An 18302-nucleotide genomic window follows, 5' to 3' on the forward strand; every position below is an offset into this window, starting at 1 on the left:
AGTAGGGTTAGGCCTGTGTAAACAGTTTCAAACCGGTTTGATATTTATCACAACACCAGTCCGATTCACCGAATTTTACCAGGAGTCACACTTGACTTATTACCGTCAGATTAACATAAAAGCTGCAGAGCTGCAAGGTGAAACATGCCTATGGTGAGAGAAATGTGCCTTTTAACGTTTCCACCTTCAGAAATCACTGTAATAAATGCATAATCTCAATTTTTAATGCTTATGCCCAACAGAAAATAAAGTCAGTTTGATAAAGCACAAAACACTGCGAGAGAGCCAATTCTAAGTTGCGGAGGAGATTCTTCTATCAGATCAGTCAATAAGAACTGTGATGTATTTCACCTTCTAAAAGAGGTTTAAAGAAACTACAGTCCCTCTCTATATTTACAATATTCCTTCATAACAACTGCATGATTTCATGAATGAACATCTAGCAAAATGCTTTACATACCTATTTACACATGCACACATACTTTTTACAGTGTAGAGCAGCCAAGGCTAACGGTTGCTAACCAATGCAGACTGGTGTTTTGACAGTGGGCACTATAAAATAAAATAAAGACATTTCCATCACAAAACATTGCAGTTGCACCACCTCTAAATATTTAGCAAGTTAAAATGCAGCGCTAAAGCAAACACTGTATGGTATCATTTGGTCAGGTCTATCCGATGTGAAATTTTTATTACATTAAAATGTCCTTTTACGGTATTCATTAGAGAATAAATCTTTTCATGCAGTCCTATTATCCACTTACAAAAACCCAAGTGCAGTTCAGCCCCTATCTAAGGCAGACTGTCTTAAACTTTTCCGGCCCATGAGCCAAATTTAATCATCTGAGTCTCGCCCTGGGACCCGAGCTCATTAAAATGTACTGGTAAACTTGTCCTGTCACCAGAATTAGGTCGTCTCTCAGCTCCTGGTTGAAGAAACCTCTGCGCTCGACCGTAGCCACAGAGGCCCCTGTCTCTACTGTCTCATGCTAAATTCCCTGCGAGTTCAGCCGGAGTTCACTGCACCTTCAGATTTTTTAAGTTGTAGCCTATGGCCTGCCGAGCCCAGTCACAGTCTGCATCAATAATGCAGAGACCACAGCCTGCTAACATCTCAGCCTTTAGTGTGAGGTCTTCTCGACAACACGGCGCTGAAACAAAGGCGGGCTGAGGACGTCTCAGACTAGCACCATGAGAACAAGAGCACTAACACCCGGGCTATTTTAGGCACAAACACACATTCACACATACACTCTGACAAAGACACACCGATGGAAGTACGGCTGAAGACACACTCTGCAGCTGTATAATACCCAGTTGTACACACTCTCAGATAAGCACACACAGATGAATGGATAAGTGTGCAGTATGTACACACACATGCAGGCACAATCAGGAGAGTGTGTGTGTGTGTGTGTGTGTGTGTGTGTGTGTGTGTGTGTGTGTGTGTGTGTGTGTGTGTGTGTTAAATGTGGTTCATGTTAACAGCCTCTGTAGCCAGTCTATTGAATTACAATACTAGAGCAGAGCAGCACTCTACAGCATTCCTCTGGAAGGTTACGTCTACCTCACACACATACACACACACACACACACAAAAAAAACACACACCCTGCTGTAACTCTTCTCATCAAACTACCAGGAAAAAATCTCTGCTGTCAGATGAAAATATCTCAAATTATTTAGGAATTGAGGACACCACTCATTCCCCTCTCTGATCAAGATTGTATTGTTAAAATACTTCTTTAGTTTTCAGTGAGATTCATAGTCTGCAGTGCTACGCATAAAGAGCATGTAAATCTTTCATTTAAGTAAAATGGAAAAACCTAAGAAGTGGTGTTTTTTGGGGCATCAATGTGAAAAGTGTGTGTGTCTCTCTCTTTCCAGTCTTTTCTCCCACGCCGGGACTTAACTGAATTATTAAACTGGTACTTAGACTTTGTGTTTAAATGAAGCTTTGCAAACAAAGACAAACTTTATTAAAAACACTCCAGCAGTAAGTTAATGCACTGTTTGACAAAACTGTTTGAACGATCTCTATGAAACACTCACTTGAAGAGTAAAACAATATCAAATTGCTGTCTCTAGCACTTTTTGCTTGTTTCAAGGGCTTCTTTAACTACTTAATCAACAACTTAATTCTGCAGTTTGTGGACTGCTTCTAATCAGTGTGGGAACTGTGGAGCCATTAGCCAAATGCTGGGGAGTTTCTCTTCTCTAAAGCTTGAGGGCTGTGAGATCTGGCAAGCGGGTTCCCAAAGAAGCAGAAGGCAAGATAAATGACGAGAGGGGAACGACTCCTGGTGGAAAAAGAACTGTGTTTTATTCATGATAACCGCTCTAAAGAAAGTAAAGCAACAGCAAACATGTCTTCATGAAAGATGTAGTCCCCCATCACAAAAACATATTAACGAAAGTGCCACCTGCTTTCAACTTATAGCTGGAGCATCTGCCTCAGTCAGTGTAATATGAAAACCTAGAACAACATGAGATATATCATTTACCCTGCTTTTGTCACAATCCAATTATTGGTATCTGAGCTACTGCATGTAAGACATGTCAAAACAAACGATGTAGCTCCCCCCATGGGTGAGTCAGAGTATTACTGAAATGTATGGGTGAGATGTATTAATCCCTCCAGATTTCATCAAAATATGAGCTACAGTAACAGAGATACCATGTGTGCCACAGAGAGAAACAAACAGTTACTGTAGCAGAAATAAAACACTGTCTATGGGAGAGGCCATAGATAAGATTTTTAAAATACTGAGGCCAAGAGAAATTTTTCAGTGGCCACTCACAATCCCCCTGCCACCACTAAATTCCACCTCTTATTTATTCATGTAACTGTTCAATTATGCAGTATATTCTCTAAACGTTATCTCCATGGTCTAAACATGGTTCTGCTATATATGTACTTCTGGTGTACATTTAATATATTTAGTTTTACTTTGTTTATTGGTTTAAACCTTTGAAACATGAGCAAATTGGCTCAGTTTCTTTAAACATGGGAAGACCACAAGAAACTTATAAACAAATGGCCCAAAAGTTAGCAATAAAGTAGAAAAAAAGTTACAAGAATATAAGCCAAAAAAGGAAGGTGAAAAACGAACACAAAAAACCATGAAACCAAGAAAATGACCTCCAGATAATAAAGAGAGATATAAATATAATTTTAAATATAGTTTTTAGTTTACTACAGCTTACTTTTAATATCACTAGTGCAGTGCCCGTTCATTATGTGCCAGTTCAGAATGGACTGTTTGCTTGCCCTCTGATAGTGTTGCCTGCAGCCTTTTTGAGAACCACTCATCCAAACAGCTTCACACTCGACTCTGTGTTTCCTTATGTCCTGAGCAATACACCTGCTGCCACATGCTACAGTAATGCTACAGGATATGCAAAGCACTTGGATGTAAAAGTTCACACGAACATTTATGGCCTCATTAAGGTCAAAGCCCAGCTATTTTTAGGTTCAAAAGCATTCACTCTGAAGGTTATATCATTGATGGTTGAAATGTTTAAATTTGGTACAATAAAATCTCTGGTCTCTCTCGCTTCATCTGTTCTTGAATGTTCTACAGCAAGCCAGCTTAGCACGCCGTTTGGTGGTATAATAACTAATAGTCCCTTTTCAATACACATAGTGTGTACTTCTGGCGATAGTAATGCACTACTAATAATTAAGTATGTAGATCTCAAGAGCTTTCACTTGACACTGCATTTATTTGGGTCCTCAGCATTACACCCTCTATGTGTGAAGTCGATCTGATCTGATTGTCGATCGAATTGAAGGACAGACATACATACAGAGGGACAGAGACTCCTTTCATTTTAGTTATGTATAAGCCCAAAATTGACCTCAGTGTCCTAAACTGTAGTTAAGGCCCTGGAGAAGTGTCCTGCTTTTGATAACAATCCAACAAAATACTCCACTCATTCAGAACAGTTCATAAAACTGTCAAGCACAAGAATCCTGTACTAAATGTCCAGCCAATTGCTGACTTTTATTTAGGCAAAGTTCTTGTACGGCTGCTGGAATTTAAACATTTAAAATATGCAAATTTAGAAAAAAAAAAGTTTTCATTAAATAACTTTCCCAAAGTCGATCGGCCACCAATCATGATGAGCAAGTTTCAGATGACTGATCTTATGTGAATTAACCTTGAGTAAATCTGATAAATACAAATGCCAACAATATTCAATGACTAAAATCATAACAAAATAGTTAGGGTTTTATTTAACTAAGACAAGACTAAATTATCCCAACTTTTGGTCAACTAAAACTTGACTGAAAACGCAATGAGGTTGATTAAATAGAATTAAAACTAATAAGGATATTTGACACAGGACTACGACTAAATGGGGGAAGAAAGCTGACAAAATAAACACTAGCTGCCGCAGTATGATTTACTGTGCTAATGCAGTGTGTTGCACATTAAGCTATTATTCAGATTTTTTTTTTTTTTTTTATAAAATTGTATTTATTTTGTAAGTAAGCTGCATTTGTTAGGCTCTACGCTGCACCCAATAACTAAACATAGACTGGTTTAAAAAAGAGACAACGGAAGACGTTGCACATTTTGCTTCCAAACAACAGTTGTCAACTCATGTTACTTTCTCATCTCTTCATCTTAATACTTGATAAAATAGCCCAAATATTTCTGGGGAAAAGATTTCTTTCCAAAAGTTACATTGCTGATGATTGAAATGTTTGAATTTGCTGCAATGTAACATCTCTGGTCTCTTCATCTCTTCTTAAATGCACGGTAGGGATGCTAATGTTTTTAAGGTGATAAAATTAATAAATAGTGCTACAAAATAAATGGAGGGCTTTAAATAGACCCCATGATTGGTGTCAGCCAATACTGAGCACCTACACTCAAACAGTGTTCTGTGTTCAGTGAATGAATGACATTAACTTTCACACAGGATCTGCACCTCAACGCTGTGACTTCTGCAGGGTGCCAGAGAAGAATATACCATGTTTTGGCACATAAGTTCTTTGATCAAACTGCCAACTGGGGTTAAAAATAAAACCACAGCTTTTCTCAGAGGCTTTCACGCAGCTCTTTGATCTGCCATTTGACTAGCACAACATTTTTGGATACATTCAGTCAGAACTGGGCGAGTTGGCCGAGAAGAAATGTTAAATATAGAGAAATTGGAATAAAAATGTTAAGAATGTTTTCCTTTTTTGGCTAGAATGTAAAAAAAATCTTGCTTGTCGTGCTTTCAAAGGATATTCTGCATCTCAAACATTGATTTTTGTTTTTTTTTAATGGTTTGCCAAATTACTTAAAAGAAACAGTGGTATCAAGCTGTTTTTCCAAAACCTTCTCAAGTTGTTGTAGAGAAGATTAGACTGAAAACAGAGCTAGTCGCATAAATATAATGAACTTTTCTTGATTAATTATACAGCAGCATGAACAATCAATTTTGGATGATTACATACAGAAATACAGCTCCAAGGAGAAAAAACATGAACAAACTGTGAATGAGATGTATTTGGTTTCGTCTGTGCACACCAGGCTACCGCTCCAGCTCTTCAGACTGTGATGCGTCTACACGATTTTTACATTATTTTCACTCCGTAAAATCACATAGACACCAACTACTGCATGTACACAATAACAGACAGTGCATTTGTACATACAAAGACAAATACTCCCATGAGCACAACCCAGACAAAGACACACACACTCTGGCGCAGGCTGGCACTCGTCTTGCGCCTTCGCTCAACTAGCACAATACTGTTGCATTTTGGCGTGTCACATGAGCTCAGAGAAAGACAAGGCTGCATTATCAGCAACTGGCTAGAGCTCAGGTCCTGCGTGTGTGTGTGTGTGTGTGTGTGTGTGTGTGTGTGTGTGTGTGTGTGTGTGTGTGTGCGTGCGTGCTGGAGAGCAGTGCTCTCAGACTTAAGTGTGTGTGTGAGAGAGGGAGAAGCAGTGTGAGAGTTCAGGTTAAGGCTGAGCCGTCAGCGGCAGACAAGCCCCGTCAAGTCTCCCTCCTCTGTCTCACACACACACTCGGCCTCTCGCCTCGGGAGGTGAGAAGCCGCTAATTGGCAAAGGGTGAAACACACATATGCGTGCTCATGGTACACACGCATGGACTGACAGTCAGTTACAGTCAAACACACACACACACGCACACACGAACAAGAGGCAGACAGAAACACAAACAGACAGATGGACACAGACGTCTGGCTCGGAGAGGCAGTGGTACAGTGAGCTGTGTGAAGCAGACACACAGTACAACCTGGTAGACAAGAACACATTACTGGAGCTAATAATACACACAGTCTGCTCACTGACTTTCTCCTCAACTTTCCCACTTAGTTATTATTTCACGTCCTGATGCTTTTATTCATTTATATATTAATAGACTCTATCTTGCAGTTTAGCCTGCGCACAGAGCTGACCTTAAAAAGCAAAAGCTTGCCCTCTGTTTGTTCTTTGGTTTAAATAAATGTTGAATTAAACAAAAGACTGCAGTTTCTGAGTTGCCTGTGAAATCTACGCAATGGATACAATTTTTATAGTATTTATCCGTACACAGAATTACCATGGACTATGTTTTATACACTGAAAAAAAACAGAATTGTTAACCAACCTAAACTAATTTCTTCAATCAGTTACACATAAATTATTTTTCTTTCAAATCAAGTTTATTAGCGTGTTATTGATTGAAGTACCATTTATGTGTTATTAATTTAAATAATTAATTTAAGTTGGTTAATAATTCTCTTTTTTTTCAGTGTATTTGCTGGAGTATACATCTATGTGGTGTTCATTTATCTTGGATTTAATATTCAAGTTTTGGGGTTTTTTTGCATTATTGCAACATTTTTACTTTAAGACTTGAAGTAAACTGTCCTTCTGTCTTTTCAGGTCCATGTTGTCATGGATAAGAAGCCTCAAAAGAGCCCAAAATAGTGAGGAGTTGAACACCTAAAGTTCCATGGCAACTGAGCAAACATCTACTAGCAAAAATCATGTGATACAGTCTAGATATTGTGTTCTATTTCATGTGTGTTACCCCATCTGATGAGCTTCACTGTAAAGTGCCCAAGGGATGACACTTTTCTTTGGGTCAATGTGGAAATTAGTGTCACCCTGGTTACCTTCAAAAAGTCTATGGGATCTTTCCATTACATTTTGTATTATTGTGGAAAATAAGCCCTAGATGTAACATGTCATAATGACTTGCCATTCTGGTATGCAGACATGTGGCAGCCACATCACTCGGGTCCCTTTTTAAAACTTGGTGTAATTGGAACCTTTAGCAAAAGAGGCTTATATGGTTTTTACAATCCATGTGCTTTTCTACCAATATAGTTATACTGTTTTGGTTTTTTTTGTTGTAGTTTTTTAATTCAAAGTAATGAGCATGAGAGAAAATTGTTCCTGTCAAGAATTAACTGATTAAAAAAAAGATTCTGGTACAATTTTAATTATTATAACTCCAAAAGAATGAATAATGCTTTCGTTAATGTGCATTTCTATTGATTTTACTTAGTTATCTGATGCTATAAAAAGCAGGTGTGACATCATGACAGCTATGTGTGTCCTTTGGTGTTCACGCAATCAACAGCACTGCTCGCGGTTGGGTCAGAGAGGTGTATGGGCGGGAACTCGACACCCAAGCTCCACTTCCCGGTTGCTACTGCACGGACCCTGGTTCTAAATGACATCACCAGTGCAAGGTGGCAGCGCCTGTGTCAAGACATGTAGCTGCAGCCACAATTCATTCAAAGCCTACGCAACATACCCCCTACGAACCACACCCACCACCAGCGCAAGACAAACCCTCTAATGTTACAGTTATTTGAACTCGGCTACAACACCACTTGTGGCAACGTAATAATATGAGGTCAAACATAGCAATAATCCAATTCATCCGTTTACTTTATTAACTATTCATTGACATATATTTGATATGACATTGACATTTGATTTACATTATAAGACCCTAATCTTACACTTCACTTCAGAAAACAGAACTGATCGTGGACTGATAGTGGACTGATAGTGGACTGATAGTGGGTGAGTCATGTAGCTGGTAAGGTAGCTGCTCCAGTCAAAACTATACCCACTCACCCATGTTCGGGGATATTTTCGTTTCATTTTCGTCAGTGGGAGGAAGTGGAGACATTCCATCCACCTTTATAATAAATATATATATATATGATCACTCTCACTGCAGATTGTCCATTTATATTGACATTTATATTGACATTTATATTGGGCGTATTTAAAGGCAAAATGTTTCTATATAAATGGCAGTTAGCAGGGCATTATGTAATCACTATAAATGTCAGTAGTTGATAAAAACCTTTGTCAACAACTTGTACAGTGTCATACTAGCAGACTGGTTCAATCAAACAAAAAGAAAATCTGAGAACAATCTCATCCTGAAAGGACTTACATATGAATGCACTTGACTTCAACTGAATAAAATCATTACAAATCATTCTCTTTTCCATTGTAATAAAAATCAAGATTTTTCTTCTATAATGAATGGCAACATCAAAGCCTAATGTTTGTCACATTGTACAAAAATAAATGCAAACAAGAAGACAGTACTGCCTATCAAAACACCACCAGAAATACTGCATAGAAACTTTTCAACATATAGATGACTGACACTTCAAGCAAACATCAGCATTATCCCTTAATACTTTAATTCCTTTAAGTCTTTAAAAGACATGTTGGCAATATATACCTGTCTCCATATTTTCTCATGTACATGCATCATCATCATTATCCACAGGCGCCCTCTCATTGAACCCCACCTGCACAACCTCAGCAGAGCTGCAGCATCAGCAGCCCATCAGAGGAAACAGGGAAAAGATATGCAGGCATACCTACACAACTCTGCAGCAACAGCCAACGGCTCTGACACAAAACTCCACAAAGCACTGGGTTGGATTTGTGTCACAACTGTGTAGAGTATGTACATGAAGGGAAAAAAAGATGCAAAAGAGAACTTGAGAGAGTGTGGGGGTCACAGGCAGGTAAACAGAGCGGATAGAGACAGAAAAAGGGCAGAGCAGAAATACAAAGACAATGATAAACAATGACTCAAAGCTTCAATAATTCCTCCTTATCTATACGTCATTTACTGAAACCTTCAGGACTAGCAGAAGGTAGGCAGGGAGAGGGCTAATGTACAGCCAAAAAAAAACAGACAAAGAAGAAAACACACCCTGAGCATGCACTTGATTCTCCCTGCCAGACCCAAACAGAGAAAAAAACCTGCCTCTCCTGCAGAGAACCAGAGAGCAGAGCTCAGTAATCAAATTAATGTAAACCCGATAAGTGGGCTGGCATACAGCGGCAAGTCAGAGAGACCAGTGCTCTGCTCTGCAGAGATCCATGTTTTTGTAGGACTGTCAGGGTCATGGGCCTGCAAAATGGCATCAGTAAGTTCATTTAATTCATCTTGAGAATGTTTTGAGTACAACATAAAAAGAGGATAATGTGTTTGTTGTAAGGTAGTTGATGTGGATTCAGAAGTTACACAGTAAGGGACTGTTCTTTACTTATCATCATCAGAGGAGTGTAGATTTTTTTGGTACTCCCAGAAACTACAAATATTTTTTTTCTTGAGCCTCCCTCCTCTATAAATTAGTTGTTAGATTTTAAAAACTCGCCCTTTGATGTTTGGAAGTTAAAAGTTGAAGACCAAATCCTGAACTTGATAAAGACCTTGGTTTTTCTCTCTTGTCGTACAGGCTGGTTAATGCAAACAGTTCATGTTTGTTTTTTTTATTTGTTTGTTTTTGACGGAAGTGTTTGTTCCACATAATGTCTTGAAGGACCGTTAGAAATTTAAAAATTGACAATAATTTCTGTTTTTGCACTTTCTGACCATGATAGATGATGTAATTTTGCCGATTTTGTATAGAGGACATGTGTTCTTTAAAAATCAGCAGTAATAGAAATTCTAAAGACAGCCATTTAAAGTAGGGATGCACAATATTGGATTTCTTGCCAATATCTGACATGCTGATACATAACAAGTCATTTGGCCAATAACCAATACTGATATCAATATATTCATATATTATGGAAAATGATGCAACTTTCTTCCCCAAATCATCTGACTGAATATTGTTTATTTGATATATAATTTAAAAAAGAAAAGAAAGAAAAAAGAAGAGCAGAAATCAGCATGTTTGTTTATTCTGCCTATATTGGCCGATAATGATGACGTTCTAATTTATTTGTGCATCACTAATTTAAAGTTGCGTTCCCCTGGTGCACCCAGTAGCTCAGTTGGTAGAGCAGGCACCCCAAAATCAGAGGTTGCATCCTCATTGCAGCTGTGGGTTTGCTTCCAGCCTCAGCCCTTTGCTTAATAGCATCCCCTCTTTTTCACACTTTAACTGTCCTATCATCATAAAATAAAATTTAAGAAAGGCCAAAAAAAAGTTGGATACCCCTCCACTAAGTCAAAATTTAAAAAAACGCAAGTCCCTCCCAAGTGCTTAAAACAATATTTAACATGCCTCCCCCTTTTGCACCACCCCCTCCCATCTTATAAATAATGAACAGTCCCCAAATCAAATTAACCTAACTTTGACACAACCATGTAAAATATCAGGGTCAGTTTTGGAACAGTGTATACAAATATGAATGATGTGCACTGTTAGTTTATCCCTCATCATCTTCGTCATCCCAAAGATGACGATGATGAGAGGATCACTTTTCTTTTCATTGGGAGGAAGAAAAATGTATAGTATGGTGGGTGTTTGGGCTCTTAGGATTCACAAAATAAGTATGACTTTGTAACCTGGTGAAAGGGTGTGTATGGATGGATGCTGACCCCTCAGTGTTTCTGTTCCCACTGGTGGCAGATGAAGCCACTCTTTGACACCACCTCATCGTATGCACCTCGTGTCTGATTTGCATAAGGACGCTGGGTAGCCCCTGGCCTAAAATATGAGTGACAGCTCAGGGTATTAGATTTCTAATCTAGCCTCCCAGCTAGCATGTTCATCAAATCAAACAGGGCAAGACAGCAGACGACACACACCAGACAGACAGGGAAAAACACACTTGTGCGTGTGTGTACTCGGGGTAATGAATGTCACAGTGAGCAGGGAGGTCAGTGGGAGAGGCAGCGTCAGACAGAGACATAGCGGGCTGGTGCTGTGGCCCCGGCGGATGGATGGGAGCCAGAGCTAGCCTGCTCTGCTGCTAACTTAGCCGTATTAGCTTAGCTGTGCTGTCTGGCGCAGCTTGGAAAGCAGCCCCAACTCTAAACAGCAACTTCAACCGTCTGGCCCAAAGTCAGACCCCACACCGGACAGCCTGACTAGCGCTTAGCCACAGCAGCTAGCTTAACCAGAACATTCCTCCAGCCGCCTACGACTACAACATTATGCATTTTAAAAAACACAACATACGCAGGAATAACTTGGAAAATGTCGCAGGCTTCCTACCTGGAAATGCAGTCGCTAACGTGCTAAGTCGCCGTGTCTCTCTTGCTTAAAGTCTGTGATGTTGTGTTGCTAGACGTCAAGTCCAACTGCACTACAGTGGTTTCCAGTCTGGGAAGCAAAATAAAGCTCAGCTGCCCTACTGTACTGTACATGCTGCTGACAGGCGCGCGCTACATGAGGCTTTGGCGACACCTGCAGGTCACAGTGCAAACTGCAGCCGGCTGGGCTTTAAGCGTGACACCTCATTATTTCCCAGGTCACAGGTCAGAATCGAATATGCAGCAGGAGCTCCAGTGATAGAAGCAGTTCAGTGAACATTTTATAAAGGTGATTCTCTACTTATCTGTTCAAAGGCACCTTAGTAAGGTACATGTTACTATGGAACTGCGCAACTAAACTTAATTTATTTGATGCCTTTCAGAACAAGATGCTTCAAAGGGGCACCAAAACTACACTACCATAAAATACAAGAATTTCAGGAAGCTGCAAAACATTTTTTAAAAATAAGATAAAAAAATTTAATTTAATTCAGAAGACAATCTCTGATCACACATACAAACACATGCATAAACATATCCCTTTGCTCTTTATAATCTGAGTACACTGACTTGATTTTTTTTTCAAAAACATGGTTGAAAGAGCAATGAAAGGACAGAAAAAAATAGCAAGAAATTAGTAATTATAAATAAATCAATTAATAATATATATTTTTTAAAAGCCCAAAAGAAGAAAAAGGAAATGACATGGAAAAGGGGCTTAAAAAAGAAACATAATTTTAAATATATAATTATGATAATTATGTCTGTATGTCTTATGTATGTATTTTTTTTCAGTAGAGATTTTCTCTTGCTTTTTTTGTCATGTTCTCAAGAACATTGCAACATCATGCTTCAGAGGTTTAAATACTTGTGAAAGGCATCAGCAGGCAACACAAGAAAAGTGATGTTGCACCAGGTTTCAAAGATTTACTCTTTACTCTCGCTCCTGAAGACGTCAGGGTTAGGCCCTAACCCAACCCTCAGGCTAATAAAAAAATTTACTTAGCATGTAGTATATTGAAAAAATAAATATTGTTTCATCTTAAAACACAGTAGCATCACGACAAAAACCTTGCATCTAAAGGACTGAAATTCTAAAAAAAACAAAAAAGTGAATAATTGGTCTTTATGAGTAGGGCTGATGTTGGTTAAAACATTCACTCAATGAGAGTAGAAAATAATATCAATGTATATTTTTTAAAGCCTGATTTTAACTACCACTACAGTCCTGACAACTATGATGGGGAAACAGTGAGGGAAATAAATACAAAGGTACTTGTAAACCATGTTTTTTAATTCTTTCATAAATATTTTTTTTCCCCAATAACTCCTCCTCAGACAGCAAAATGATGTGAAATTAAAAAATAGAGCAAAGCTATTTATCACAAAACTTTATTCAGAATGTGTACAAACAATATATTACATTATATACTATTTAAAGCATGTGCAAATTGTAAAACAAAATCTGTCAGAATAGCGGTCTGGGCATGTTAAAAGCAGCCCGTGACAACATACTGCCTTCATATTAAAACTCGCTCTACTGGCAGGAAATAATGCTCATTTCTAGTGTTTCTCATTTCCAAAAGTGTTGACACAATGTGTGGCATCTAACAGGTTAACAATGCATCCTTGATGAAGCTTACATTCATTTCCCTCCCATGCCATTCCAGTCCCAAAACAGATTACCAATGTGAATCCAATACCCCCCACCCCAAAGCAATTTTTGGCCATTTGCCCCAGAGCCAAAAGAGGAAAAGGGGAGCTAATTTTCTGTGACTGGGAGCGGTGATTAACACTGGTTTTGCCATGGTAACCATACTAAGCAGGCCTGGCAAGCTGCCGAACAAAAGCCCCACCAGAGGAAACTCTTTTAGCATGTAATAACAATCATTAAGCATCCTAATGTTGCTGTGAGCTGCACTGATCATGACTAAATTAAGTACATCTGGACCGTTTGGAACGAGTCTCGGAGGTTGCTGGGAAGTCGACACGTGGTGATGACAAAGACCGCTGTGCAGGTGGGCTCTGCACGATGATGAGCCATTTCCATAGAAACCACACCAGCACAGAAGACGAGGAAAATTTTATGAAATGTAGACTTAAATTTGAAAATGAGATACGTTTGGATTTTTTGTAGTGGAGTTGTATGAGGTACTTTGCCATAGTCGGTGTATCACATGTCAGTCAGCACATCCCCCAGTTTGGAGAAGCAGGCTGGAATCTTAATACTAAAAATCAGTAATGCACTGCTGAGGATTGGGGTCAGCAACAAAACTTATTGTAGCTGCATAAAAAATTCCCATCTCCAAAAAAAAATAAAAAAAAATATCAGTGTAAATGTAATTTAGAATATTTTCTACTTTACTATTCCATCAAACAGCCCATTCTGATGGTGAAGTACTTTATGGCCTCACTTCCCCATCCATGCTGTCATAAAAGCCACCAGACTTCATTGTTTTTGTTATTTTTATCATCATTATTATTATTTTCCTAAAGGCTGAGATGCACCATAATTAGGGGGATGGGGGAATAGGTTAGTAATTATATAGTTATTCTATGACAAATCCTAAAACAAGTTGTTTTCTATTATCTTATCGCTATGTTATTCTCATACAAAAAGGTTTTAAAAAAAACACCAGACTCCACTGGAAAAAAGTCATTTTAACCTGCTGAACACAGGACCTTCTGGTCTACCGCTGCCTCTATCAGTTAGTTGGTTTGTTATTCTGTGACTTTAGCGATTCCAAATGAACCATTTTCAACGCCAAAATCTCAAGATTGCACAAACTAACTAACTGAGACAGCGGCAGATCAGCAGCTCCTGTTTTCAGCGATGTTAAAATACTGTTTTTCTCAGTGGAGTCTGGCTTTGAAGAGAGTGATATAATGGCTTCATTTTCCCTTTGAAAATTGCTCTGACATTCCGGTGAGGCCTAAAAACTAGTATTTGCTTTTTTTAGGTGGCTTTTTTAGATCCATTTTGTTGCTGACTGCTTGCCTTTCCAAATTGCGGGCACGCTGACTGACGTCTACTATATGTAATGTACTGTCTATGAATAAGTACCCAACTTCAAAATTTCTGAGCAATTACATTAAATCTCCTGTAGTCTTGTTACAATCACAATCTAAAAGACATCTGGTTTGAGACAAAACAATGCCCTCATTTTTAGATTCTTAATGTGTAACATGGCAAAAAAACAAAACAAAACATGGTTTGACTTTTCCAAAAACAATAAAAAAAAAAATCCCCACAGCCATGTTACCGAACAAGACACAATGGCATTCCCGTGTGACCGACTCAAAGTAATCCCAACCGTATCCCTCGGACTGGTACTGTCAGACAGGGGCCATGGCAACAACAATGCTGCCTTGTGACATGACTCAGGGATAAGGCAAATACCAGATCCAGAGTGAAGTGACAAAAATCATTAGCTCTGTGAAATGTCAGAGTGCTGCAGACTAATTGTGAGCCTGTCAGACCAAATCATTCTGCTTCAGGCACAAACAAGCACAATCATTTTTTCATGGGCCAGCTGAGGACACCTGTGCCACATCCAGAGGCAGACGCGGCTGTGTTGGCTGTAAAGTCTCACTCGTCTCCACTTAATCAGCTACATGTCTCTAATTATATGATGACGAGGAAGGATTTAAGTCTGCGGTTGCTTTTATTTGATTTGTAGCATTTTTGCCTTCTCGTCTCTGCTCCTCTCGTCTGTCCCGTGACGAACAGTTACAGGGAAGAGCATCCACCCAAAGCCAGCCAGCCAGCATGAGGAGGTGGCGTAGGATGGTAGATTCAAGGCAATGCCTCACCGGTCAGCTGAATAACAAGACTTCCACTTGTTTCTGACTGGATGAGCAGCAAGCCAGCGTGTCTGCCTGCAGTACTGGGCTTGAACTGGACGGGTAGCTTCAGATAGTGCTGGGATCTAACAGGTGGGGAAGAAAAAAAATAACAGTTAATGGGTAGATAAATGACAATTATTTTAATTTAAAATGTTGAGCATGACTATGTAACACCTGCAGCAGCTCATATGCATGCATTTTCACATAAAAGTAAGTACAAAGGATTGCACTTTATGAAACATGACTGAATGGCAAAAAAAAGCAAAAGTATGAACGCACATTCTCTCAAAACTTGGAGCAGGTGCTAAACCAATAGAACAAAGGCAAAAAATGGCTTGCACACTGCAAGGCTCCAGTTATTACATACTAAATGCCCCAAAGTGATGTTTCGAGCAACACAGCTCTTCATCAGAAATACATTTGTGAACAGTCAGGTGACCAATCACGTGAACAATATGTTTAAAAATGCATGCCAATAAGTAAATAAATAATATCCCACAAAATACATGTGTAAATATATGTATGAATATTCATATTGTATGTACAGTGGTCCTTCATTCTTTGAATGGCAAAAATAGCTTAAAAAAACAAGTTCAAAAAGGAAAACTCCCACACTCAAAATGTCATGGCACACAGACAATAAATGAGGCAGCAGGGGAACATTACGTTCAGTGTGGATGTGGTGGAAATGGGAGTACATGACAAGAGCCACAACATGCTGGAGTCACCACAAGGCTAACACAAATCCACATACAGCGGTGCTCACATCAGCCCTACTGTGGGTCTGGTTCAGGTTGCTGCAACACATGGCAACATTGGAAATTTTAAAAAGTCATGACTTACAGTGGTATGTCTGACAACGCTTTATTTATGTTGAGGACATAAATAAAGGTCAATATGTGTTTTTTTAAAACATTTTTACATACTTTTTCTTATTTCAATAATACATAACATGTGTTGTGCCTGTTCTGAACACAGTCCCACATCAGCAGAGCACAGCTGGTACCTGTGGCCTGGCAACCCTTCCCAAAGGCCTTAGTTAGGCAAAACATCGGTACTTTTCGAGGCCTCAAGTGTGTACCGTATATAGTTACATCATCCTCCAGGTCCCAACATCTCACAGGACCTCCCACAGTGAGCATTTGCAGTGGGAAAATAACATTATACAGAGTCTAAGTTACATCACAGAGAATGTCTTTTATGGTTTTTGACTAAACATGACAGCAATCTATATAGAACTATCCCCTAAAATGGAAGTGCAGTAACAACAAACAGAGGTAAGCACTATTCATTAAAATAAAATTTAAACGTCTGATTCCCAATGTGTCCCCCAGCTACTATCAACAGTGCAGAGTTTCTGTCAGTGGTAATAACCATTGGACTCACCTCAGGGAATATTTGGAATGCTTGATGTGGAAGGGCTCCATAGGGTTTACAAATTTCAGCTGCAAGTCAATTAGAGAAGCCACACATCAAATATCAAATCCATGCAAAGCACAACAACAATTGTTAGGGGTTATTACGTTTACAGGCATGCTCTTTGTATTAGCAATATAAAGTGACAGTGTACACAATGTGAGCTAGTATCAGTACTATTAACGAAAGGGTAACTTTGGTATTTTTCAGACTGGACCATATTTTCCTATGTTTTTTTGTGTCAAAGTGACTAATGACAAATCTAGAGACCTGCAACCAGCACTGACAAAACAGGCTGCAATGTAACCACTCAGGGCATTGAGTACCATCAATTTACCTCCACTGAAAGTGCTTGTTGTTGCAACTGATAGACTCAGAATATTATTCTGTTTCTGACAACATTAAGGAGAGCATCCCTTCAGAGACAGACCTTTATGTTAAATAGTAAGATCCTTTGTCCTGTTTAACTAGCAACAGCCCTAATATTGCTATCACTAAACCCACTAGACTACATTTAAGGAAACCACAATTTTATCATTGAACAAAAAAAAACCTCACAAAAGTCATCTTGATTCCTCTTTCAGCTGTTTCAACAATCACCAATTCTGTTTTGGATTACATAAACCCTTCATTCAAACAATTAGAGGTGAAAATATACTGGCTCTATTTATGCTTAAATTACTGTTGATTTAAATGAAGTCTGGTGATTTTCAGGGGTTGTTTCTGGTTCAATAAAAAATTCTATCTCTGTGGGGATCGTTTCAATAATGTTGTCAAACACTTAGAATTAAAATCTGAGCCTGTCAGTGGCAAAAACAAACACTTTCAGTGGACTTAAGTTTATTGCGCACAAATGCTCTGAGTGGTTACATAACAGCCTGTTTGCTACACAGCTATGGTCAAGATCGGTACTGGAACAATTTCAAAAATTTCCCTATTCAGTTTCTGTTAGTTATTTAGACAGAAACATTGAAAATCAGGTCTAGGTTTAAAAATATCCAAGTCACTAACTTTCTGCCTCTGTTTGTCTGAGATAATGTCTCCTCTCCAGAAAACAAAAATAAAACAAAAACAGAAGACACATATTTTAAAAGCATCTTTTTAAGAGCCCATTGCTCTAAAACTGACAGCTTATCTTTGGAATAGATAGCACTACATATGTATATTGTATTTCAGCTTCTGAGGCAGTGAGTAAGATTTTTTTCTCCATCCTATGTCTTCATGAGAATCAGGCATGCCTCACCTCATGCGTGCTGGATGAGTTGTTGCGGATGTTGACCTTCAGAGTGCTGGACTCGCCCACTCGAGTGTCTGGGAAGGTGTAGAGATCCTGAGGAGAATACACTCCCCTCCACACAGCCTCCTCCTGACTGAGAAATACAAAAAAAAACTGTGCATGTTTAAATAGAAAACATACAAAAAGTTTTCGAAAGTATGTACATCAAGATGACAAAAAACAAGGTGCTGGACCAGAAATAATACAAAGAAGAAAAAACAAAGTCTAGATTATGCTCCCGTGAATATTAAATTACCACTGAGGTGATGTT

At 38.9% G+C, this 18302-nt stretch overlaps 2 protein-coding genes across 4 annotated transcripts in view; both read right to left on the bottom strand.

The window, feature by feature from the left end:
• Nucleotides 1-11603, bottom strand: part of LOC121945193 (low-density lipoprotein receptor class A domain-containing protein 4-like) — a 270140-nt gene extending 258537 nt beyond the window's left edge. The window contains 1 exon segment of the mRNA XM_088084994.1: nucleotides 11456-11603. The gene's annotated coding sequence lies outside the window, so the exon portion shown is untranslated.
• Nucleotides 11604-12869: 1266 nt separating this feature from the next.
• The window catches only part of cep192 (centrosomal protein 192), a 46435-nt gene continuing 41002 nt past the window's right edge, over nucleotides 12870-18302 (bottom strand). For 2 of the 3 annotated variants that reach the window (XM_088084995.1, XM_042489347.2), the window contains exons 50-52: nucleotides 17999-18125; nucleotides 16726-16784; nucleotides 12870-15422 (exon numbers count right to left, since the gene is read on the bottom strand). In XM_088084995.1, the coding sequence (XP_087941121.1) occupies nucleotides 15290-15422; nucleotides 16726-16784; nucleotides 17999-18125 (319 nt within the window). In that variant the 3' untranslated portion in view covers nucleotides 12870-15289. The remainder of the gene's footprint in view (nucleotides 15423-16725; nucleotides 16785-17998; nucleotides 18126-18302) is intronic. The other variant, XM_088084996.1, reaches the window with a different exon arrangement.

The sequence above is a fragment of the Plectropomus leopardus genome, chromosome 11, assembly GCF_026936395.1.
Source record: "Plectropomus leopardus strain MGB_pleo_1.0 chromosome 11, ASM2693639v1, whole genome shotgun sequence".
NCBI lineage: Eukaryota > Metazoa > Chordata > Actinopteri > Perciformes > Serranidae > Plectropomus > Plectropomus leopardus.